The 26218-nt window shown below is 38.7% G+C and overlaps 1 protein-coding gene across 2 annotated transcripts in view; it reads right to left on the reverse strand.

The window, feature by feature from the left end:
• Window positions 1-3244: 3244 nt before the first annotated feature.
• Window positions 3245-26218, reverse strand: part of LY75 (lymphocyte antigen 75) — a 46207-nt gene continuing 23233 nt past the window's right edge. For both annotated transcript variants that reach the window (XM_075093275.1, XM_075093276.1), the window contains exons 17-35: window positions 25959-25994; window positions 25535-25710; window positions 24376-24440; window positions 23075-23151; window positions 21846-21982; window positions 20727-20832; window positions 18592-18752; window positions 18116-18245; window positions 15407-15633; window positions 13501-13669; window positions 12109-12270; window positions 11051-11173; window positions 10427-10621; window positions 9813-10033; window positions 8570-8744; window positions 7900-8067; window positions 6515-6637; window positions 5890-6057; window positions 3245-4878 (exon numbers count right to left, since the gene is read on the reverse strand). In XM_075093275.1, the coding sequence (XP_074949376.1) occupies window positions 4694-4878; window positions 5890-6057; window positions 6515-6637; window positions 7900-8067; window positions 8570-8744; window positions 9813-10033; window positions 10427-10621; window positions 11051-11173; window positions 12109-12270; window positions 13501-13669; window positions 15407-15633; window positions 18116-18245; window positions 18592-18752; window positions 20727-20832; window positions 21846-21982; window positions 23075-23151; window positions 24376-24440; window positions 25535-25710; window positions 25959-25994 (2804 nt within the window). In that variant the 3' untranslated portion in view covers window positions 3245-4693. The remainder of the gene's footprint in view (window positions 4879-5889; window positions 6058-6514; window positions 6638-7899; window positions 8068-8569; window positions 8745-9812; window positions 10034-10426; window positions 10622-11050; window positions 11174-12108; window positions 12271-13500; window positions 13670-15406; window positions 15634-18115; window positions 18246-18591; window positions 18753-20726; window positions 20833-21845; window positions 21983-23074; window positions 23152-24375; window positions 24441-25534; window positions 25711-25958; window positions 25995-26218) is intronic.

Consider the following 26218-nt stretch of genomic DNA (forward strand, 5'->3'; position numbering starts at 1 on the left):
GTTAAAGGGGAACTGTGGCACTGGACATTTGAAGAGAGAAGCACATTTTGCAATAATTATTTTGTATCACTGAAATTCCACTTTCTTAAAAGCCACCTTGGAGTAAAATATTCTACTCATGCTTATAAAAGGAGCAAAGCTAACAAACAACTGTTGTTCTGTTTATAATTATAGGCCCTTCTGCATTGGCAAATAGAAATCCAGAAGGACTTACAGTCTGCGTTGCATTACTGTGTAATCACAATAAAAACCTCATCTGGTATCCTTCCCCATCCAGTCTGTTAAAAATCTTAGTTACTGGCAGATGTTACGACAGAGTGCACAGGAGTTTTCAATGTGAAAATACCATAAAGGCATAAACCCAAGATAACAGCATTTTTAAATAGCATTTATGCTACGCACCATTTGCAAGCTAATTTGCTATCAACAGAAAATTACCTTTTCTAGCGCTTTGTCAACTCTCATCTTAAAAGTCTTCAGAACTAAATGGGAAAGGTCCATTAGAGTGATAATGGAATTTTTCTCTCTAGCAGCTAACCTCCTGTTTTTCCTAAGCTTAGTTCTTTAATATTGCTCATAGTTCTTGCTTTAAAACTGTGCAAAGTCTGCTTAATTTGGTCAACAAGAGCTTTATGTTGTTCTTGACATAGATTTGACTAAGTTTTACGAACTGGAGCGTTACACGCCCCACTGTGCTCCATACACACTGCAACAGGGGATGCATAAAGGGCCCAAACGGTAATTCTGACTTTCAGCAACAAAAATCGTAATGTTTGGTCTTTATTCGCAGCCACACACAAACAAACCAACCAACACAAAACCAAAAACCACTGACAGGCCATGCAATTTTCTTCTTCCTTTCAAAAATGTTTAGATGTATAACATATGTCCAGAGCAATGAGCAGATGGTGCATTTAGCTTAAAGGGGAAAAAATGTAAGAAATACAGCAAATGCATCAGGCCAGAATAGTGCTTGTGCCTAAGCACTTCTGGTTGATTTCTAAGTCAGTTAAGTTATTGATGCAGAAACAGTGCTAAACTAGAAATGCTGGCTGGTCCAGTGGCAACTGTGGATTAATTAACCTTTCCATGACAGACTCTGCAGAGACTCTGTAAAATTCAGGAAGGGGAACCAAAACCCATGCAGCGCTCTGCCATGGGAGAAGCCCACTGCCACAGGAGTGAGCAGGCATTCCCCCTGCCAAGGGGGAGGCCAGAGAGAGTCACACGTCCAGTTTTAAGTGTGCAAAAAGCCTTTGTGTGTTTACCTGAAGTTGGATGGTTTTTGTCTTGAGCTACGGCAGCCCAGCAGGCAGTCTGTGCTCCGAGATGAAGTTTTAGGGTCTCTTTCCAACTCCATTGCTCTGTGACCTGGGAAAAGCGCTTCATTTCTGTGCTTCTATTTCCCTGCTCATCATCTTCAGTTTCTAATTAAAGCTTTTGAAACAGATGACCTCGTTCATCATCTTGCACAATAGGATGTTTCTCCCAGCAAGCACAGCAAGCCGTTACTGTAGCTAAAAATAATACTGCCCTTTGAGCAGCAGTCGCCGATTTTTGGAGGTCTGGAATTCAGAGTTCGGATATTGAAAATTAATACATCTCATGCTTTAATTGCAAATGTTATGTGGCTGAAAGTAATTTAACTTTGCCCATATTTTATGAGGAGTTATGCTGGGAGCCCTTATAAACTGCTTTAGAGCTAAGATGGGCTGCAAGGTGCTAATGAACTACACCGTGAATAAAAAAAGGCACAGATTAAGTTCCCTTTCTGTGCAAACCCAGAAGCAGTTGACAAAAGCTAGGTAGAACTGTGTTCCATGATAAAGCATGTTTTCAACTGCAAAAAGGAAAGCTCCTGGCATTCTTTTTAAAGACAAAGATATTTATTACTTCTAAAGTTTTCTTATCACGGTAATGCTTACTTATCTGCTTTAATTGTGACCACAGCCCCTGTGCTCTGTGCTTTTTTTACCCAGTGATTAATGAGCTGTACCTTAGCTGTGATAACTGCTTCCACAGAAATAAAACCAGTGTAAGCAGTTTAGTGTTTTATTTAACTTTATTCTTTCAGTAACAATAGTGCTAAAGAATCTTTCTCTATATTTCAAATAAAGTGAGTTACTCACCTGCACTAAGGCAGTTGTGCTTACTCAAATAAGAATTACCAGTGATTAGACAACTTGGGTATGATAAGGCATAAGAAATGGGGCCTTAAAAATTATTTACATCATTCATAAGAATAAATGAATTTTTTATAAAAAGTATATATTCGGGGGGGGGGGGATTAGGATTTTACTACTTTCCTTTTTCCATTTCAGATTCCCACCTAAAAATGCTCAAAGTATAAACATCTATAAAACTAGTCAATCTCAATTTGTAAATGATTTTCCCCACTTACTACTGCTGTTAGAAAAGGACAATAAACAACACTTTTTTTTTTTTTTAGTCTGTTATATTAGGAGTCATTTGGCAAAGCACTTAGGCATATAAGCTGTACCAGAAAACGACAGGAACCAGGCCTTGTTACGCTTCAAACACTTCTCATACCAGTGTAAGTTTAAGGTGGGTGAGGGTTATTTTCATTACAAAGTAACTAGCATCATACCTACTTTTTCTACAAGTTACCTCAAGAAAGAAGAAAGAAAACGTTCACAATTGTGCCCAAAGTACCGAACAACCAACAAAAGTGCTTACTTCTTTGATCAGCAAACTAACACAATGCTTCCTTAGTGTGCCCCTTCAGGCCGCTGCTTTAACAGGCCCTAAAGCGGTATCTTCAAGAAGTTCTCTATTTCTCAATAAAAATGGTAAACACTCGCTTATCAAAATAGTGCAAACAGGAACAAAGAAAAGTGCTGTCAATGCAAGTAAACTGCAGGGGGAAAAAGGCAGTTGAACATCATGACCTCGCACTGTTGCTTCACAGAAATCAGTAGTACTTTCCTTGGCACGACAGACCAAGTGCATGCCTATCTGTCACATCATACTGCCATTACACGGGGGATGGACCTGGTCTTTTACATAGCCTCTTTCATAAAAGTAAATGTGCCTGTTCTTTGTATTGCATGCTAAAAAAGTCTACACACTTTTTCAAAACATTAATTGATCAAATCATTCGAGTAATTAATAGATGCAACTCTTTTCCCTTTTTCCCTTTATAGCTTTCTTTGGAGTGCATAGAAAAGGCCACAGTGACACATCACTTACAAAAATCAAGTTTAAGTTATGTAAAATACTCAAGTTTTTTTTTTTAGCATTTATGTACACAAGTTTATTTCCCATACATTCTTCCTCACTCTTTTTCCTTAGATATATCTTTGTTTCTTGACAGATGACATATTTAACCTATAAAGTTAGGCATTAAACCTGCATAAATAAAAGCCTTAGGGGGAAGTAATGTCAGGAGGATCTTGTTACAGAACAAGGAACTCTGTCACTGCAACACTCCTGTCCTTGGGTGTCACAGTGTAACAGATCATAAAATGGAGCAGGTCTTTCCTGTGTTTTGTTCTACAAGAAAATCACTTTGGTCTAATTTCAGAGTAGTTTGAAAACATAAGATAGAATGCCATATATCTTTCTCTAAATACTACTCTACGTGCAGGGTTTTTAGTCGTGTTTAATTAATGCTTAGGTCTAGACACTGAGTTTCACTGTAAACATACCTGCTGTTTGTGCTTTCAGAATTTTGTGAAAGGAGCTGTGAGAAGAAATGGAACCATTTACTTAAAGTACAGTTATAGCACAGGATAAAACATAACATTCATGGCTTTGCTTTTATAGGATTCAGGCTTTTATGATACCTCAAGTTCTGCTTGCGTTTGCAGTTAGCCCTTAATGGGTATTTTTGCTTGCCCCACTACCACCTGCAGGGGGTAAGGGTAGTGATTTGCCAGGTTGCCACAGCCTCAGGCTTCAAATATCCTATGTTTATTTAATTTACTCCTAGATGGCATGGCTTTAGTGCAGGGTATTCCCCATAACTCTTTATTAAAAATCTATGTACCTTCTACATTCTAAGGAAGATTCTTCTCTCACCACCAGAACATGATTTTTTTTGTGTGTATGTCTTTGGAGGGGGCAGGGGAAGTCACAATATCATCTTCCTCCACTATAACAAGAAAATTGAATACTTAGTTGTCTGGTAACTCCCTTCTCCCCCACTGTATCAAAACTTATAACCACTCATTACAAAAGTTGCTACACAAAGACAGTTTGTCTCCTATTTATCATCTGTGTTAGCTTCCACAGGGTAACCCAATGCTAGTAGCAAAACCCTTACAGCATATCAAAATGGTACATCATTTGGCAAGAAGCTATTGACGGATAATTGTACAAAGTTACAGAATTCATGTAGCAATTTTAAGTGCATTTGTTAAGGTGTTGTTACATGAAGTACTGTTGGCATTCATTGTTCCATTAAAAACTCTTTACTGGAAAGAGAGAAAATACCATAAATCAAAAAGTATCACAACTCTAGAAACCTTCCACCTTAAATGGCTGAGGCCAAATGTAAATAATCACCATGGACTTGAATAAAAATTGCACTTGTAAAAAAAGAGCAAAATCTAGCCCCCATTAATAACCTTCTTATTACTTTTCCAAAAAGAAGTAATAAACATCAAGTAGTTCATTCCTGATGGCTTCACACAGTGAAGTTCATGCTAAATTGCCCAGAAAGAAGAGTTTCTCAATAGCTATCTTTTGTGAACACATCATCAGTTTCATCATCATTGATCCCTCTTTGATAGCGTACTGAAGAGAAGGCACTCCAGTGAAGATGCTTCTTTTTATAGAGATACCACACTAATGCAACAATGAAGACCAAGGTAATTAGCAGGACAAGTGCTACAGCCACCCCAGTATGATTAGAACCTGCAAGAGAACAAAACACAAATAGTTATTCTGTAAGAGTTTTGGTAAGAATATTTTGTCATGGGGTTGATGCTTAGGTACCTATACACTAATACTGTATGCATTTAGTTGAGGTTAAGGCAAACTGCTTCATGACATTAATAGCTTTCACTTCATCACGTGGGAGGTTAGGTTCCTTTGCGAATCAGCATCTATTAGCTTATTTTTGATCACTCTGTTGTTAATGTCCTAATCACGATTAGGTTAGAAGGGACCCCAGGGGTCCAAAAAACCTGTTAGTAAATGCTGCACTTAGTTCAAGGTTTGTATACTTCAGAAGTCTAATGAGTTCCCAGACTCTCTTGGGGCGGAAGGGAATTATGCTTCCCTTGGACTGAAAAGATCTTGTTGAGGTCTGCCTTAGCAGCATGAAGTTAAATCTATTCCTGCATTTCCACTTCAGTGAAGACTGATACAAAACCAGAAAGATTCCACTGCTGCTCAGGAACTTGCTTACTTAATGCTCAGGCAACTGCTTTCTTTCCTGGACAGAGCAGGGCATAAGGAAGTAACGTGAGGCCCAAGTCTTTTTCTGGAGCTGCAGGGCACCATTTTCAGAAGCCTCCTCAAGACCGAAAAAACAATCTGCAGTACCTGCTTACTTGGCATTTCTAACAAGCACAAGTCCTTCTGTTCCCACCTACACAGACTCACCTGTGAGATACCCTGGGGTAAGAAGTGATAGCAACTACTCTGTGCTCTCTTTTAAGCAGAAATTTCAGTTCTCTCCCTTACCCCTTTAAGTGGGTAGGTGGGAGCCAGAAGTAGTAAATTCCTAGAGAGTTTGTCCCCAAAATGCAATTTTATGGCAAAACAGCAACAGAACACTCCTGCTTAGGCAGAGGTACTTGATAGGTTCTTCTGTGAATTGGACTTTCATTATTTCAACACAGACTTTCCCCACCAAAAAAAGAAAATCCTGACTATAGTCACTACAAAATTAAGCCTCTGCTAAAATCAGTGCTTCCGTACCTAAAGGAGCTTTACAAACCACCCTGCTTTGACTACGACTGCAGTCAACTTTCAACCATGTGCCAGTTGTGGACAGGATAACACTGCATTTTTCATTGACTTCTGCAGTTTTATTTTCCCAGTTGACATAATTAACTGATGAGCCATCAAGCCAGTTCAGGGATTTATCTGTTGGGGAAAAAACATTGCTTAGTTTAGGTCACCAAAACATGCTGTAATGCTACACAGGGTCATTCACAATCTACTGATTTCTTTACGTTGCTAGAAGAAACAGGGCTGACTATCTACCCCATATACGAAAAGTAATGAATACAAACACACCACTTTTAGCCACACCTCCTCTCCAGATTTTTAGCATTTGATGCATTTGCAGTTTAACCATTAGGCACCACCAGCAGTGTCAGGGAGAGTGAATTTCAGTGTCTCCTGATTATCATAAGTGTGCAGCAGGAGGAGACTTAAGCCACAATGAAGTCCAAAGGGCTTTATAATACTAAATGAGGGATTCCAACCTCAGGCAGAAGTTACTGTAGGCTATCAACACTACAAAGCTGCATTCTTAGTTGAGGACGTATGCGTTTTTATTTACCATATGAAACGCTCATGCACGGTTGCTATTTCTTACCCTTAGAGCTCTGAGCCAGGCCAAGCCATACATTCTTGGTGATGAGATTGTTTTCCTTTATGTGTGTGCTCACAAATGCATTTTCTTCAGCATCTGCTATAGTCAGAAGGGTTGCTGAAGGATCTAAGGGAAGAGGAAACCGGTCAGAACTGCAACTTCAGATATTTTTCATGGTGTTTGTACACTGAGTTTCCTGTGGGAACGATTACTATGGGAAAAGATTGGCTGATCTGGGTTTGTAAAATCAGCTTGAAGGAACCTGCAGAGTAAAGACATAACCCCCCATTCCCTAAAATACAGCATAATGTTATACAAGACAGCTTCAGGTGACTGGTTATTTAAGCAGGTCATACAAAATAAAATGGTAGCAAACTTACTGCAGCTGTGGACTACATACATGGAACATATCAAAAGGTACGCCACATTCAGAATTACTAGTCTTGTCCAGGTAAAAAGATCTTTCCAAAAATACAGTTGAACAAAAGCTCAGCATTTTGCTGAGTCAAATAATTTCTAAATCAATCCCTCATTGTGCCTCAGGTTTTATACAGTGTTATAGCAATTAAGGAATAAAAGGGAGGAAAGGGTATACTGGAGAGATGCTCAAAGCTTATCCATTCTTTACAAGTCTATGCAAATATAAGCCAGAAGCTTAATTTAAAGAAAGATCACTTTCTCTTTCAACTATTAGGCCGGGTAGGATTGAATATAAAACTGCATCCAGGACTTGGACTACTTGCACCTTTTCTTTTACCTCCTACATGGTGAGTTCAACTTCATAACTTAAGATAATTCAATAAAAGTAATCTAGGACAGTCATTAGCTTCTAAGCTAAGGAGGTGATTAAAAATTCTGTACATGAGACTGCTTATCATCATCTTCCACAATACCATTCTCCACATAGCTTATCAAAGAGAAAAAATAATTTAATTTGACACAAAGTTCAGGTTTTTAGTGATATTGTGTGCCTTAATATCTATGAAGTATGTACCTGCTTTGAACCATTGGATAGGTTAGCAAGCACCTAATGCAAGGATATAATAAGAAAACACTGCTAACAGCGCTAACTTTATTATTATGAAGTTAGTTGTATGCAAATAAAATGGTTTCCTCCAAACTGTAAGCCTGAAATTTCTGAATCCTCTGTCAACTGCTATCTGCATTTTACTCGCAGATAGCCACATGCCAAACAAGCTGTCAGCACATTGCAGAGTTCTACCAAGAACCTTAATCAGATGGTCAAAAATAAAGCTTGCTATTACTTTTCCTAAACTAAAGCAGCATAAAAGCTGAGAAGTGTAGGTTTTTTGATTGTTGGGTTGGTTTTTTTTCCTTTCCAAATGGATTAATTACAAGTTGTAATGTGATAGAGAGTCTAAACATACTCAGTTTCTGGCAGACTTTCTTGGCATCTTCCACATTATATACTGAAAAATTGTAGAACGCCATATCAAAGGCGTAACAGTGATCCTTATACTGTATCCATTGTAGGGTACCACTAATCTGCGGGCATCCTGGGGCTCTGCTCACATGCTTTGCCTGTGATTGTCTCTCTGCAAAGACAAAGAAATTTACATTATTTCTGCTGCAGGAGTTTGCGCTTAGGCCCTTTGTAGTAACAGGACAGTAAGGATTTATGAGGACTACTCCTACCAACAGCCATGACTCGATTAGTTTACATTGCTTCCTCACGTGTGAAAATGAGCATAGGACGAATCCCAAAGACTTGGGAACCATTCTTTCTTGCCTTTTAGGGGGTTTTGAAGTTTGGTGTATGTCTCTGATATGGACTTCAATTCAGAAAGGATATGTACAATTTGATATTCATATCACAGATGATCAAAAAGTGACCAGGATTGATTTAGATTTTCACCACTGGAATGGAGAGAATTAATCTCCCCATAAGTATTAAAAAGTGTTTTATTGTTCCCGATAGACAACTCTTCCTAGAGGGAATCACATGGAGTATTTCAGCCTTCATTTCTAGTTCTAAATACAATATGTAAAGAGAGAATACATAGGACAACTACACAAAACATTAGAAGTAACACTTACTGTTTGGAGGGCTATAGCAAAGGGCACCTTCAGCAACATTTGTACATTTTGTACGGTACCAAGATCCTTTAGTATCCAATAGAACACAGTTCTCAGTAGTATTTGAGTTTTCCAATTCCCAAGTATAGTAGTCAAAGTCGCTTCCATCTGACCATTCAAAATTAGCTTTACTTCCCTAATTAAAGAAAAAACCCACAACTTTTAAGCCACTGCATATGGTTGTGGTTTAAATCTTGTTAGTCACGAAGGAATATTTATCACTTGCACTTGAATTTGTCATTCTACAAGTGCCTCATTTTCTAAATCCATACTGAATAAATATACAACATAGTTTGCATTTTCCAATCAATTCTTAACATAGAATTCCTGCTAAATTGTGTGAACTAAGAAATGGGCACATGTTTAAGTTCAAACCTGCCATAAGCCTTGTTTCATTCTATTGGGAACATTTCACTCAATTCCACCCTGCTGTTTCATTTCAGCAGCCTGCCTTCCTTGCTATGAACGTTCTTAGACCATTGCAAATAGCTAAACTGTCGAGATGGTCTCAGTGAGTAAAGCTGGCCAGCTCAGGAATGGTTTGCTGTGCTAGCTCCTACTTCAGATACTCTGCTGGAAACCCTTGACAACGAAGGGTCAGTTGTGAGAAGTGGAGGGACCCATTCAGACCAAAGGATAGGCAGAGGCAGCAGAGGTATGCATAGAAATCACACACTTCTCTCTGCAGAGAGGTATTCTTGCCAATTAACAACCATGGCCATGTCGGGGGAGTAGTGCGGGGAGCAGGGCTGGGGCCACAGGCTTTTGGCTCCAAGGTTAAGCAGACAGAGGAGAAGATGATCTGCAGCTGTCTCTCACTATGCCTCCTGGGAGAAGGGGTGCGTAACTTGCTAGGGAGCCAGTCCTGACCTGGACTAAAAAAGACTCCATACAGACTTGTCTGACTGTTTTTACTAATGGAATCTGATCCTACAGGGGGCCATAAATCTGGAGCCTCTCAAGGTAGTGCTGCAAATTGCACTTCCTTGTGCCACAAGGCATTACGTGGGACCTTTATATTATTTTAAAATGTCAAGGATTTGGAAAAATATCTCAGTGTGGCTACATACCCTAAACTTTAATATACTTCAACATATGTTACAAGAAACTGGGAAAAAAAAAAGCATCAGAAAATATTTCCTATCCTGTGCAGAAAATTATTTACAAGCTCTGTTAACTGAGGTTACCGACACTATATACTTACATCATGAATTGACAACCCAAGCCACAGAGGATAGCCATCCTGCTTGACAATATCTTCTAGAAATAACTGTTGTGATTCACTGTGTACACTTGCTAAATCACTTCTGTTGTGTTTGCATTCTCTCAATGCCTCATACCACGTTAACTTTTTCTGAAGGATCCGGTATGTTCTGTTTCCATGCGGAATAGACTCGGGCAATGGAGGCTTATGCTGCTGGGGTCCTATTTCAAAGAACAAGACGACAACTTCTGCGCACTTCATTCATGTTAACAGGAGCATACAGAAAGCATTAAAATCCATCTATATCAAAGTAATTCAAGCACTGAAGTGTTCAGGACAAGCCTCTTACATCAGGTAAGTTATCTTTTGCTACTCTGAACACTGTGAGCAGTTGATGGAGGAGTACAGCAAATGCATTCCTCCGGATCAGACTATTAAAGCAGTGATGCACAGACCAACCATGTAAGCCCGGAAGCCCGCAACAGCTGTGCCGTGTGTTTCAGTGGGAACCAGTAAACCAAAGCCTTATACAGCAGGTACTTCAGAACTAGGACTTAGATTATGACCCTCCTCCAACACTCCAATACTATACATAGGTCTTCTCTACTACTTACCCCTTTCGATTTTACAGGCAAGAATACTGTACACATTATAGTGAAGAGCATGCCAGCTTTGAGAATAATTATAAATATCCCAAAAACCATCAAGATTTACACCAGCAAAAAAACTGTTGGTCTTTATGTTAGGTCTTCCCAGCCTCCAGTTATTGTAAGTCAGATGAGTTTCATCATACCACTTGAGAACTTTATCTGTGGAAAACATTGCATATTTATTAAAACATTGGCATTATGTGTACAAATACCATTTAACTTTGAATACATTGATGACATTAACAGATATTCACTCTGGAAAAAATGCAGTGATACTCATAGTTACTGTAAATCAGTTCCATATACAATGTTAAATATGTTAGCATTACTCATCCAGGCCCTTCTAAGTCCTGCTTTCCAGGAAAATCAAATCTAGACTAAAAAGCATACTGGATCTAATTATCACTCAAACAGAAAGCATGTCCAGTTATTCTCTTCTAGAAGATAAGTACAAATATAAAGCAATATTATAGGTTTGCATTCAGTTTGGCTCTAGTTGCATACTGAAACATGAAAGAAGCATGCACTTAAAATGCAGCAAACTTTGTCTCCAGTCCATTTATGAAGAAAAAACACCTTAAATCTTACCACTGTCATCATAAATCACACCCAGCCAGACCCACATAGCCAGACCGCTGAATGAACGAAGCTGCTCAGTAACAAAGTTATTCTCTTCTTCATCTCGAACACTGAGAACAAATGCTTCTGGGTCTGTTGAAAATTTTTTAAAAGAACTTTCTTACAAATTCACTTTTCAGTTACTAAATAAATATTTTTTTGCTATTATTGTTAATAATTATTACAGGTAGGTCAGGAATGGGTAAAGGATATACCTTTATAACATCATAACTAAATGACCAATGCAAAAACAATTTTCAAAGTATTATCAACAGTGCTCTCCCTGGTTTTGTGAATAAACAAAAGACATCAGCTCCAGAGATATTTGTGGGTTCTACTGTCACTTCAATTTGTATGTAGTAAAAATTCTCTGCATAGAACATGAAAATATCAGCAATCTTTCCTGATTTTTTTTAACTGCCTAGTAGAGTATTCAGTATTAAGACTGAATTGAAATCAATTAGTGAAACATAAAAACACAGTTTCTGGAAAGATGTATGTCTGAAGTGCCATGAGCAATGTTTTAATATAAGAGGAAAGCTGTTCCTAAGCTTACACTTTGCTCAGGATGGAGAGGAAAAGCCCATGTGCTTTTCTGAATTGACTATTTTCAGTCTGTCTACTTTGTTCACCTAACTGTTCCACACGGCAAGGGGGGAAAACACCCCCACGAAGTAAATATGACTGTAAAGCCAGAATGTTGCCAAGGGGATAATTACCCAACCTATTTAAAATTCACATAATATATAGAGAAAAAAAACCCCAACCTCCAGTTTTTCAGTGATCTAAGAACTCAATAGTTCCCAGCCATCTCTCTCGAACTCTCCTACCCATGCTCTGGCACTTTTTATCAGAGTAGTGCAAGGGCAAACAGCATTAGCCAGTGCAACACTAAAGCATGCTTCCAAATGCTACAACCTTTCTCAACACTCACTTTGCTGTCATTGTAAGACAGTGACTCAGATCTAAAACGCATCTCCCTCAAGCTGATATAAGTCCATAAATACCTGTAACACGACAGTACTTACTCATTTTCTTGCATAAATGATGAGTTTCTTGAGGCTTCCATTCTCTCCATCTGTTTTTTGTGATCATGAAAGTGTAACAATTGTTTCTAAACGATATCCAGGGTGTATTTTTAATCTTATGTGGGCACTTAACTTGTGTAACTTGTTCTTTTTCAATCTTCTCTAAGGAAGGGAGAGAAGACATTCAGGACCAATACTTCACCTGACACACTACACACCATTTTCAGGTACCATTTAAAAACACGCAAGATAAATTAAGTGCCACCTTATCTAAATGTGTAATACACTGTTGCTTTCCATTTCCTCATAATGGTGATTTTTTTAAAGTAAAAAAAACAGTAGTAAGAATTACTGAAGAATACAGATGCTTACCACTTTTCATAGCTGTTATGTTATAGAGGTTTAAGAATAAAATCCCTACATAAAAGTGCTAAGTGTGGACTAATAACTAAAGGCTCTTACTGCCTCTTGCACAAAGGCAGATCACCCTAACAAATAAGCTGCTTCATAGCTGGTAAGGCATCTCAGTTCTGTGCCTTTATCTAATACTTTAGAAGTGAGAAGATCTCTTCCTGCAGTTGCTCGGGTAGCAAGCACAAAATAGTTAAGGGTGTCATAATGCCAAGGACACGCTGTACTGTGACTCAGTATGTACAACAACGGCTTAACTGTGTCCCCTCACAAAAACAAAAAAGAACACAAAAAAAACCAACCCAAAACAAACCCAGAAAACCCCCCACAAATTATAATGGCCTTACAGGGAAGAAATCTGTGATGATCTCCCAGAAAGATCTTTTTTATTTTTCAGAAAAGAGCCATGCCACACAGGTACCCCCCCTCAAAAGATGTCCTGCTACGTTCCTGTCTTGCTATAACTGGTATATATTCAGAAGGGTTTTGTGAACTGCAGGTGACTGTAACTTACACCTTGCAATTCAGTGTCTACCTGCTATCTTTCTTCTCCATGTAGTCATGTACCTCCTCCCTGTACAGACTTACATGTCTCAAGGAATTTCAGGAGGTCAAAACATTAAGATGTAAATAGCACAGAGGTACCTCAATCTTCTTCCACATGCAAGTCAGAGAGGTTAGTATGCAACAATCTCAGAGAAACAGTGCAAAGGTAGAATCAGTTGACAATACGTAGAGCACAGCCTGGCCCAAAGCACCCATGCCAAATTCATTTGTAACGAACATGTGGATTAAAGACTAACAGGTGAATGACCCCTGTTTGAAGTTTGTTTCTTTTTTTCCTGGCATGCAAATCAGCTTATCTGAGGAAATATAAGTTTTAAAAAGCTGTGATTTTGAATTTTACAATCTGCAATTATCAAATACGCTTCATAATGAAACAAAGTTCACCTTTTATAAGTATTATGCTAGGATACATACTTTCTGATGCATAGCAAATAGCACCTCGGTTTTCAGAGGAACAGAGAGAAGTTTTCCAGAAGCCATCAGTATCCAAAAACACACATTCTTCACTTGTTTCCTGATCATCTTCAGACCAGCGACTAAAACTAACATGTTTCCCATCCAGCCAGCCATAGTGTTTTCCACCCTAGCATTGTATAAGTAAAAGGGATGAGCTTACACAGTAAAAAACATTAGGTACAGAAAATGACACAATAATACATTTACACTGGCTAGACATTTACAGTGTCTCTGCTAAGAACTGTAACTGTTCCACTGCCCTCAGAATCTGATCTGCTGCTCACAATATAACAGGCTTCGTTATTTTAAGTTTTGCAGTTGCAAAAATATGAATTAGCTAAAGCAGACAGCAAATTATCACATGCTGATGTTTAACTACTCTGCTTATGAAGGCCCGGCAATGAGATCTCCAAATCATGTCATTTGCACCTGCAAATCAATGGTGGATATAATTATCTGGTCTTGGAAAAAGAATAATATCTGAGAATAAGGCCCAGTGTCAGTTAATCCACACTGAGATGAAAGTAATCTATTAAATACTTAACTGGTTTATTAAATCAGATGCATTCCTGCCCTGGGGGATGCAGGAGGAATAAGAAAAACCAACATGCATCAAGCATGCCATCCTTTAAGAATCTTACATTTAAAAGTCTTCTTCAGGAAATCCCCCTGCCACTTTGTAATTTAATTTATCTTGTATCTTTTTGTGTCTATGATTCCAGCACTGGAGTAACAAGTTCTGTTGACCAGTTTCATTATAATTTCCTTTCATATGGCTTTTTAATTGTGCCCAAATAATGAAGTGTTGCAATAGTGAAAAGCTAGCGCATGCCTGAGTTGTATGCAGCAAAATGAATCATTTGATCTTCACTTACAGCTGAAGATTCAAAAGAGGAAAAAAATAGGTTGTTCTGGCTTCCCCATCTTCACTAAGATTAAATGCCTGCTTCCTTTTAAAAACCATTCTCCATGAAGTATATACGCAAATTTCTATCCTCCCCCCCCATACTTTGCCTAGAATACTCAGTAGCCCATTACTGACATAGGAAGATCATAACACTAGAGATGCTGAGTGAGCACCACCAGCCTTTGTAAGGCACTTCTCAAATTTTAACTTTTTTCTTGCAATTATCTCAACACTCACATGCTTGACAAAAAAGATAAACCCTGCAAGCAAGCCCAAGCCATTTCATTAAGAGCTGAGAAAGCCCTCAGTCCACAGTGAAGATCTGCAAGAGGTGCCCTGGCTAATAAAGGGAAAGTCGTATCTCCTGCACTGACTTTTCCAAAGACAAAACAAACAGAAGTAAAAATAAAAACCCACTAACCTGTCTCAGGGATGTCTCCCTCTAACTCAAACACAGGCACAAATAACATGAAGTAACAACAGAGTCTTAAGCTTTAGGAATGTTTCTGCAGAAGTGTTCAATGATTTGGTTTGGATTTTATTTGCTACTTCTAGTTTCTCCCTTATAAAACGTATTTTGGGTTGTCTTTCTAGAGTGGTACTGTGAACAGTGGCAGTGATATTAAATGGCAACACTAATCACTCATTCAATAACCAAAGAGACAAATATAATTGAATAGCCTGTGTTGCTGCTACCCTACAACATATCCCTTCATCCTATTATCTTTTAAAATTGTCTCATCATCATCATCATCAATCTGTCCAGTGGAGTTCAACAACTATGTAACTTAGAGAACTGAAGATTTAGAACATTAATCTTGGGAGACTCCAGATGGTTAGCCCTAAATGAAAAGAGTTACCCCAGAAATTAATTTTTCATTGCAACTCTTTATCCTAGTTTCCATTTCACACAACTCTAAAAATTAAGCCATAGTCTGAGGGGAAAATAAAACTTACGTCTCTGCTGAAGAGTCCAATCCACAGTGGGTAATTACGAAGGGCAGCCTGAACAGCGAGAAAGGCCTGCTGGAACTGATCTGTGATACTAACCAACTGCATGTTGTTGCTTATGCATGCAGCCATTGCATCATTCCAGGACAAATTCTTTGGAATTACTAGGTATTGAACATTTTGATAGGTCAATGTTTCATTAAGGACTTGCTCTGTCTGGTTACCACCACTTCCTATAAGTAAGAAAGAAATCCGGTTATTAGGTGGTTAATCACTGGAATACATTTTAAACTCCCAATTTCTCTGTAACAAACAGAAAAACCTGTCTGAAGGTCCCCTGGGGGAAAAAAAATTATTTTCTTAGACAGTAGATTATGCTAGTGATTACAGTTAAAAGCAAATCTCTTTGACACTTTAGTTAGAAAATACATAGAAGGAAAAAAAGATTATTTTCAGCCCATCTATTTTTATATATCTCTTTCGACTTAGCTTCACATTTTTTCTATGTTTCTATTTTTAACTAACTGCTAAATAATGTTAAGAGTTCTATTTATTGAATTAAAAACATATTCTATAACTTTAATTAAATACTAGAATGGGAGAGAGCAACCGCTCTCTGCTGCAACATAACAACAGCTAAACTTGACTCACTGATCTCTGTGGAGCCTGCAGATTTACGCTTATGCAAATCTAATGGGCCACAAACTTGTCTATGCAGATTTTACAGTGTACAGTACAATCCCAGAATTCCTTACTGTCATCTATGGGTATAGTAGGAATTGTTTTGCCTCCACATGTACTTAACTAATTGCAGAAAATCCACCTTGCCTAGGGAGGGGTATAATTCACTATTTTTGCTCTGAGCTCTGACTGTTATCACAGCTATCAGCATCATACGGAAGGCATACAGCTCAGCGATGCATAGCAAGTGCAGTTAATAAGAGATGCAAACATTCCCATGGGTGGTAAATTAAAGCACACAAACCTGGTAACCCCCAAAATTTTATACACAACCAAAAATAAACTGGTCTCTCCAAAAGGGAGAAAACCCTTGACATTTAAAATATCTCAAGCAGAAAAAGCTCACGGGGATGGGGAGGTAATAATTCACTCTATAAATAACAGGACATAAATGGCTGATTGATAGGCTGCCAGGGCCATTTTCCAAAACACAAGAAGACAGAAACGTAATATTAATTTGATATTTATATGCAATTCACAGCTTTCAGTAGATCAGAAAAGTGACAAGGCTGAAACAGATTGAGTGGTTTGTGTCTGCTGCCAAAAGCTTTCATTTAGTAAACAGCTACAAAAGAAAACCATGGAACCAAGGGTGCCATCATGCATCAAGGGGTACCAAACTGGGAACAAGGTAGCAAGGAAGGTGTCCATTTCTGAAAGAAGTAACTGCTGATGATTAACGTCTCAAGAAGTTCTGCAAGTTCTGCCAAGATTTCCAAGCAACCTGCATCATCTTTTTTGCCTAGGATAGAGCCCTAGGCAACCTGGACTCTCTCACAGATGTCCCTGCAACCTGCTGAGGTCCCTTCCAACCTGAATTATCCTTAGATCCCTAATACAGTGATGATATGTGAGACCAGGCTGTACCAAGGCACGTTCTCTGGCAGTCCAAAACCTCTCCCTTTACACCTTCTACAGCTGTGGCTAGGAAGAAGTGCTTAGTATTTTAGTCAGCCCAGACTAATAACATACTGATCTATGCAGATATACTGTCAACCTCCTATTAATAAAATTCCCCTTTTCTAGTTTTTACAACTACATCTCTTCCATCCAGACTTCTAATCTACTCACTTGGAATTTCTGAAGTACTTGGCACTGAAACAAAGATGATCTTTTTGTGGTTTTGTGGGGCCGGGGGGGCAACCTCTCTGTCTATTTGAGAATTAAGAAGGTGAGTATATTCTTGGGTGTTTTGCACACATGGGTTTTTTTAGAAGACAACATGTTAGTCAGTTAAAAGGACTATTTACATAGAGGAACGTACTCAGAAGTGGGTATGCTGAACATTAGCCCACAGCAGTAAATTTAATTAAAATGCGTTTGATCTGATTCCAGTAATTGACGTTGATGAACCCACATGGCTATATCAGAATATTGTTTTTAGTTCAGATTAAGAAAACCCACTCACACCAACAGATCTATATGAAGCTAGGGAAAAAGCTGCATCACTCCAAATTACCACTCTCCATGTATGCCCTCAAGGTTTGCTCTGGGGAGACTGATTTAAATGTTAAAAGTACCTGATACCTCATATTCTGACAGTGATAAAACCCACAGGATATGTTTAAGGATGATGGAAATATTGTGAGATTTCTTCCCAGGGCTTCTCGCTTCCACAGTTCTGAAGAGGAAAAAGGAGTCACTTGTTCCACCCCTTGATGTACATGACCTCTATACCCACAGAGCATTAAAGGCCCATCTGCTGAAGTATGGTTCCACTGAAACCACACAGCCTTCTCAGGAAAACAGATTTCCTTTGAACTGGGCTATGAAAAAAGAAAGGGAAAAGTCTGAATGGCTGATAATAGGTCCTAGATCATCCTCCACATTCTGCTTTTCCAAAATTTACCTACTCGGTCTCTATAAGAATCTCACTCTTCAAGTGCAACAATTTACATGCATTAAAAGGTCCCCCGGCACACGCATCTTAACTGCGAACTTTGGCTCTAATTTATTTTGACTCTTCAGACTTACCTATAGGCCGCTGGCATATACCCAAGAAGTGCTTGTCAGCACAAGCAGTGAAATTCCATGTTCCAGCATACTGTGATTTGGGATCATTGAGGATTACACCACACTGATTGTTAAATTCTTCATCAAAAAGCTGAAACCCAGAAATAGGCTTATCAGACTCAAATTACTGATGATGAATTCTCTGATGACTGTTTTCATGTAGTCTTTAAATTGCAAATAGAAGTTCCAGAAAAGTCACTGAACAGTTGTTTCAGCTTTTTTTCCTTCACCCTTCAGTGTTTTGTATCTCAGTTCAGAAGTTGTCATCCAATAAAGGTAAACAGAACTCCATTACTGTTTGCCAATTAAAACCACTAACTGGGCGATTTGGTCTGTTACATACGTTTTGGCCTTTTTTTTTTCTTTTTTTTTAAATACAGTCACTATTCCAAATTTCATTACTCAATAGTCAAGAGAAGTCAAAAGTCAGAACTTACGTCCAGTGGAATTTTCCTTAATCGTCCTGACAGGAGTGGGTGGAAGTTACTATACAGCAGTCTACTCTCATCTATCCATTTGTTTTCCCTTGTGCTAAACAGAAACTGCAAACCAATCCAAATATCTTTTGGCATACCAGGAAGCAAGGATGTTATATAATCTGTTGGGCAGAACAGTAAACGTATATATTGTGGTTCAGACAACAACAATAAACATCTGGAAAAAACCACCTCACATAAGTAAGATAATGCAACCCCCGTTTGTATTAACTTAATTTTCCTTTAAAATTCCTAAATGACCTTTATGATTGCCAAATGCTTATCATCCCTTCCTTCCATAAGATAACACCTTTCATGTCGATTTTATCTGAAAGGAGCAGAGTATTTGTATTTGTCCTCCAGATTCTCAGCTGAGGAGCAGGTAGTGGATTTAACCTGTTTCGCTGCCCACTACTTTGCATTCTTGCACTTACATCCAAATTTCAGAAGCTGTTTTTCCACGGGTTTGCAACATCTTCTATTGTCTCCCTGCAGAGATAATAGACGAACTCCCTCCGGCCCTCTCTGAATTCTCCTATCTTTCTCTCCTACTGCCGTATGCCGTAGACCAGAAACATTTCTTGGATTCTGGCAGAGCTTGCCCACCCCACCATCAGAGAAAGCAGGACAGGACAGAGGAACTCAGGTTTAATTGGAAAAAAATTGCAGCCAGGAAAACCTTAAATCAGACCCCTCTTAGTGAGCATTCTGGCGCAAAACAATGGGGTTCGGTAACTCCCCAGGCACCAAAGGCATTCACTGAGCTTGTCTAGATTAGGAAGACAAATTGAAGCTATGTAATTAAGTACTGCTGACATGTCTTAACTATTGGCCACATGCCAGACTAGCCTCAGCCTCTTTTCTGAGCTAAACAAAGCCATTGAAGATTTACATGTCAGAGCTAACCAGCCTCCTAATGCCACTGGGAAGAGTGGAAGCAGCTCACAGAAAAAGGCATGCTTCTTTAAGAGGACTATGCCTTCTTTCCATATAGGTAGCCTCCACTACAGGGGGTAAAGAAAAACAAACAAGAAACAATAAGAAACATTTCCATATGCATCAAACCAGACAGAAGATGTAACATTTCCGAATGGCTATGCTTCTGCAATCTTAAAAGCATCGGAAAACACACAGGTCTCAGACATGTATGCTCCTGTATGGTTACAACCCTATTCCTCCCCAGTAACAGCAGTAAAAAACAAAAATTACTGTTCAGCTGCTGCCCATAGGTACAGTAGTGGCCTCCCTAGTCCACTTTACATGTTCTATTTGGCAAGAGATTATTTGCTTACAAAGAAAACATGCACTGTGCACACTGCAGAACTCCACTGAGCTACTTCAGATATACCTGCAAAGAACTGTTAATTATCTAGAAGAATACAGATGCAAATATAGCTGTCTCATTCAGCAGTTTATTGCTGAACGCTACTTGCAGCCAATGCAAACACAGTTCTTCCTCACTGCATTTACCTCTGACTCTAGTTTATATGACAGTTAAGAGGCACGTCCCAAAGGTGGAACACCTCTACTTTGCAGTGCCCCTGCCTTCCACCCTCCTAGCAGCACCCTGGAGAGCTTGCAGGTGGTCAGTTTAGACACACTGCCATATTAAGCTGCTCAGCACACTTATACCCAGATGATCCTACGTGCTCCAGTGGGCATTGTGTTTCCCGTCTCATTCCCACACAGACAGCTGAGCTTGTCCTGGAAGCAACTCCTAAGATGGTTCTCACAGTGCAAAGTCTACAGTCTCAGTTATGTTTTAACTTGCAAAGCAAACATGGGAATTCTTCCTTCAGTTATGACCCTTCTATCCTCATTCCTTAATGCAAGGTTTTACAACTTTTTCTTTTTATAACAGGTTAAGATCATACAGAGAAGCTGCTCTTCGAACTGGCTCAAATGTTTGGTGACTACATTTCCACAAGATGCAAACAACAACAGACAACACATTTTTAAATGGTCTTGGATTTTTCGAATGCCCCCAGTATGCCTGCAGATAACCAAGTGATTCTATGCTCAAGTTCTTAAGCAGAACTATACTGAATTTGGAAGAGAAGCTGCATACTAAAAGTGCCCCCAGTTCACCATCGTACCTTGCTCAGCTTGACTGGAGATAGATGGAAGAGAGCCTCCAAAAGTTACACACTTTTCATTAGCTGCATTAAATGTTAAATATTCTGATTTCATCTTTCGAAAACACTGCAAAATAAACATAATGAAACTGATTTTCATCATACAATTGCTTCAAAGAAATAATTCATAAGAAAGTGTTCTTAAACTAACCCTAAAAACTCACTTCTCATTTCCTGCAATAACAATTATTTTTCTCAGAAAGCAAGGGAACTTATACTACCTGCATGCATTTCTTATTAGATTCAACAGAACAGCTAAATATAAAATGATGAATAATCCCACTGACTAACTCCTCATTTACGGAGGATCAGAATTCAGTAATTTTTAATTGGCTACATCAGGTTCACACATGAAGTCTAAAGTCAGACAGCATTGGGCCAGGAACCTGTACTGCAGGGGGAAACTACATGGGAACTCAAAAGATATATTCTGCAATGATATGAAGTAAGTTTGCAAACCTTGGCACAATGCTATGTGTAGATCTGATGCATTCTCCTTCTTACGTACAGAATAACTGCGGGCCAAATAACAGGAATCAATCTCACTAAGACTTTAGATGACTGCCTTAAAACATAGTACTGAAACATACTATACTATGGCTTCTGACCTATGTTGGTTCACTCTTAAAAGCTGCTTCTAATTCTTACGTGAATTAAGTCCTTAAGGCAGTTTAGGAAGTAGAGTGCCAGCTTGCTGCCTGCCTACGATTACTCAGCAAGAGAATCAAGACACTTCTGCCACAGAAACCTCATCCTCTTCCTTTCTAATCCTTCTCTTCCTTCACAGCAGAGCCCAAGATTAGACAGTACAACCAATGTTCTCAGACCTGAACACGTGGTGATGGCAAAGCAAAAAACCTGAAAATTACTGCTTTGAAATTAAGAAACCATCAATCCTGAATAAGGGACAGAGAGAGAAGTAGGGGAGATAATTTTCATCACTGCACACAGTTTTCAAAAGCTACCTCCCAGTCCATTCCTGAACACCGGGGCTACTTCGTCCCCTCTTTCAGCAGGGCACTCCAGCTTACTGGACTATGAAAAACAGGTAAGGAGGATTGTTCTGTAGTATCTCTATACCTTATTCCGGAACTGATGCCAATCTTTAGGGCAACCTCCTCTGACTGGGCGGTAACTGGGATCATGTTTCTCTAGTAAGGAGGCATTATTTTTTTCACAGATGAAGGGCAGTTTCACATTACAGTTAACTGGGTAGTCTGCAGAAATATGTTTTAAAAAACAGTTATGGTAATGCCTGTCACACTCCAATTGCCATCCATACTTTATGACCCGAAGTGAAGTCCTTTTCAGTGCAACCACAGTGAAGTGCTATGCAATCTAAAGCATTAAAAGTAACAGCAGAGCAAAAGACAAACGTAAATTATTTATATCAGTCAGTAACATAACATTCCTAAAGATCCAGAGTCTGATCCCTTACTTCCAGCAGTAACACTTCATATAGGCAGAAACAACTTCAAACAGAAAAATCCTGAAATAAGATTATGAATATAAGGACTAATCTCGTATTCTGGCATAGAGGATGTGTGACCTAAAGGTCATTAAAGCCAGAAGGATCCTTTAACACCCATATGGAGCGAGTCTGGCCTGTACTGCTTTACATGATTCCTACAGTAACTGAACTGGCTTCCCAGTCAAGAGCAGGTTTTGCCTAATAGGGATGAAAAGAGGTCAGCAGCATACAACAGAATAATGGAGAAAACGTGCTTTAAAAGTGGAAATGGTAGTAGACAGGAGAAACTATTTGTTCTCCATGGGTTATACATTTTCCCCAATATAAAACAGTGTTGAAAAAAAGGAAATAAGAAGCTTCAAGTACCACAGGTGGCACTTCTGTTACTTCCAGTATGACTCCACTGCTTAGTGAAATTTGCATCTCCAGGCGCATATGTGGTTGCAAGTACTCAGCCAAGCTCCTCTAACTAACACAACTCTAAGACTTATTTTCCAGAGCTCAAAGTATGTAGCATAAACACAAAAAAGTAACCACCAAAACAAGATTTTACCCAACTATTTTATGTCACAAGAAGAGTCACAATCGATCATAAAAGTTTGGCATCTGAATTCAGGTTTGCCTCTGGTTATCAGGAAATATTATCATGGCTTCTACCATACAGAAGCAATAAATTATTCAAAATTAAATTACATTATCGTCAAGCAGCCATTCACTACTAATCCAGTATCAATTTACATTCAATGTAAGAGTTTGAGCGGAACAGCAGTTACTTTTTAAAAAGGTTTTAAATATAATAATGACAGAGAGGGGGTGAAAAAAATAGAAACAACCTTACCTCTATACCAGTTCTTTCTAGAAACATACCAGCAATCCCTCAGGAATCGATCATGGAAGCGTGAAAATAACTGTAAACTGGGTACAAACAGTTCAGAGTCAATCTCCAATCCAATGTGATCTTCATGTGGAAACTGATAGCAACAGAGCCAGCACAAGCAAAAATTTGGGCTGGTATCTGTTTCTAGGAGACGCCCTACCATATTGGAAAGGACAGAGGGGGAAAAACTAGACTAGGAACAAATATATGGCAGGTTCAGTAGTTATGCACCAAGCCCAAATTAACTGTGTTGAGGGGATGAGCAGAACGAGGGTAGGATGTAACTTATCACCATGCTGCAATCCCTGGCACATTGTCAGGACAAGTGCGGAGAATGAGCAATAGCCCCTGTTTTATTTTCAAAGCAGTATATTGCTACAGTAGTTTGGAAAGCAAAGATTTTTCTTTGTAAGAAGCCCACCATCCTTTGCCGCAGGCATGAATGGCACGATGCAAGGCCCTCTCTGAGTCATCTCAGCTCTATGGGGCTATGCTAGAAGCCCTCCAAGGCTTTGGCATTACCTCACTGCCAGAGAGATGTCTTAAACCAACTTCCTGTTCCCTGTTCTCAGGTATTTCTCAGATATCCTCAGAGCCAGACAGGATTTTTTTCAGATCTTTTTTTTTTTTTTCCGTTCCCCAATTATTAACAGAACATAGAAGTAGGCTTAAAAATCCAATAAAGGCATTTTAAAGATCAATGGAACACATTAGCTATCAGGACCACAGATTTCAAGGATTCACATGACAAGACTAAGATGTCAAAGCCCAACAACCTGAAATCTAGAGGCTCTGATAGGCAGATAGTTTATGAACTCTAAACCAAGTTATTATGAATTAAATTTTTAATGTCGATAATGCTTGTAATGGGAACATAACTCGGAATTTGGCAGATAATTAAAATATTTCAACAGTATTTTGAAATATACCCACTTCCTAATTCTACACGCACATTGTCTTAACCACTCTTTGCTCTGAGCACTACACAGTACTACCCTCTCTGTTTTAGGTACTCAATGGCAAGAATAGGTGTGGGTACATATGACCAAAAGCAGAGAACAGTGGTCACTGAATAGTGCTGTACTGTTTTCTAGCTTAGTTCAAATTATTTATCTTACTTCTTTGGGATGATACTGAAGAAGTAACCTTTTACAAATTTGGGGATGAAATATTTTCCTTTGGAACTATTCTAGTTACCTATATTCCTAAAAAGCACATAAAAAAAAGCTTGCAATAAAGCATCCTGTAATTATTCTACATACGGTGAATGATAGCTGTAGCCATAATCAATAAACTTCAGCCACCACTTCTGTTCACTGTTTGATAACTGCAAATAAAGAACAAAAAAATGCAGTATTTTACAACTCAGAGAAAGAGCTCCAGACTCTACCAAGAATAAAACAGTGACAAAATTAATTTTGATTTAAAATGTTTATAAAATGTGCAGGAATTCTTCAGCAATAGGAAAGGATACAGTTCAAGACTGATATGACAAGACCGATATGCCAAGTAGACGGACCCCTGCACCTACTAGAAGAAAAAGGCCCACATTTTCCACTGTGCTGGATAAAGCTACAGGAGATCTTGCAGCACTATCTTAAGTGGGTGCTAGATACATCGTTCCCACAAATTTCATAGCAAGAGCTCTGCCAGATAACCAGGTCATAGCTGCAAGCTGCCTAAAGCTGATGTTGTTCCACAGAACCTTCTTCCCTTCCTCAAAATAACCATTCTTCCAGCAGATAGCCTAACAACGAAACGTTCATAAAAGGGCTAGAGATTTATCAGGTAAAATACTCGATTTCTCCTGCCTTGTAATTTCTCCTTCCAAGTAACTTCTTGTCAGGAGAAATTTCTCCTAAGACAGCTTCGAGCTTCTAATTTCAGAAAGTACTGCTGTCTCACAAGCAGTAGCACTGAAGAAAGGTAGCAACAGAGGTGCTGAAACTTGAAATGTTTTGCTGAGAATCCTTAAAAGAATGTGCTTTCATGCTATGAACACCAAAAACCCCTTTCAGTGAAGGCTATCAGACCATCATGCATTTCAAATTAAATTCTCTCATCAGGTGAAAAACGATGGGCTGTCCCATGCATAAAATTAAGAACTGGCACAATTGTTAGTGAAGTATTTGCAGACAATGGGATGCTTACATGGTGGCCCTGTTACGACACTTTCTCTCCATTGCAAGGTGGATTTTTTCCCATCCTAAGGCTACTTTTAAATTTAAAAAATTCTTGTACATGACTGACATTAAAATAATTCTCTTTCAACTCATCTTTTCCTTTTAAGTACAATTGAAAACTATTAAGGCCACAGGAAAAAAAAGAAATGAAGGATTAGCATTTTCTTATATTGGAAAAACTGGCAAGAAAAATTCTCTATAGTGAAAATTATCTGTTAGACAGATTATACCTCCTTACCTTTTCTATTTGAGATAGTATTGTCCTGAGTTTTGGGTAAGACTCCACAGAGGCTAAGTCACTATCATTTTTTTGACAGTAGAAAATAGCTTCCTGGAAGCTCAGGTTTTTATCTGGTACAAACCACAGCTCTGCTCCATCAACAACAAGTGGGGCTCCATGAATTCCAATTTCATCTGTGCAGAAGAAATATCACACACAGAAGAAAAAAAATCTGAAAAACTCATCCTTTCTTTTCCTGAATGTAATAAGAAATTTCAGTTTGACACTCCTTGCATTCTGAGCTCTCTCAGAATGAAGTTCTATCAGTCATGACTTTTGCTGCTATCAAACAGGTATTACAGTAGTAATAAAGCTAATAAAAGATATAGAGTATTAACAACTATATACACACAGTGGAAGAATACAAAAAAAGTTCATTTACCTGGTATGTACCACTCAGGCGTCTTCGGAGTGGTACCTGTCCATAGGGAAAAAAAGGAATAGTCACTTCAAGTTCACCTTCAACGAGACTGTGGTCACCAATAATGGAAGCGATGTATTGTACTCATGCTTCTTAGTATGCACAATGAAAAAAATACAAAGGAGAAGGAAATAATACACAAATTTAATAGTTTAAAATATGCTGACATAAAACTAATGGGAGTTTTGCGTACCTGAGTCGTAAACAACTGTGGGTTTTTT

This window comes from Phalacrocorax aristotelis, chromosome 5 (genome assembly GCF_949628215.1).
Source record: "Phalacrocorax aristotelis chromosome 5, bGulAri2.1, whole genome shotgun sequence".
Classification (NCBI taxonomy): Eukaryota; Metazoa; Chordata; class Aves; order Suliformes; family Phalacrocoracidae; genus Phalacrocorax; species Phalacrocorax aristotelis.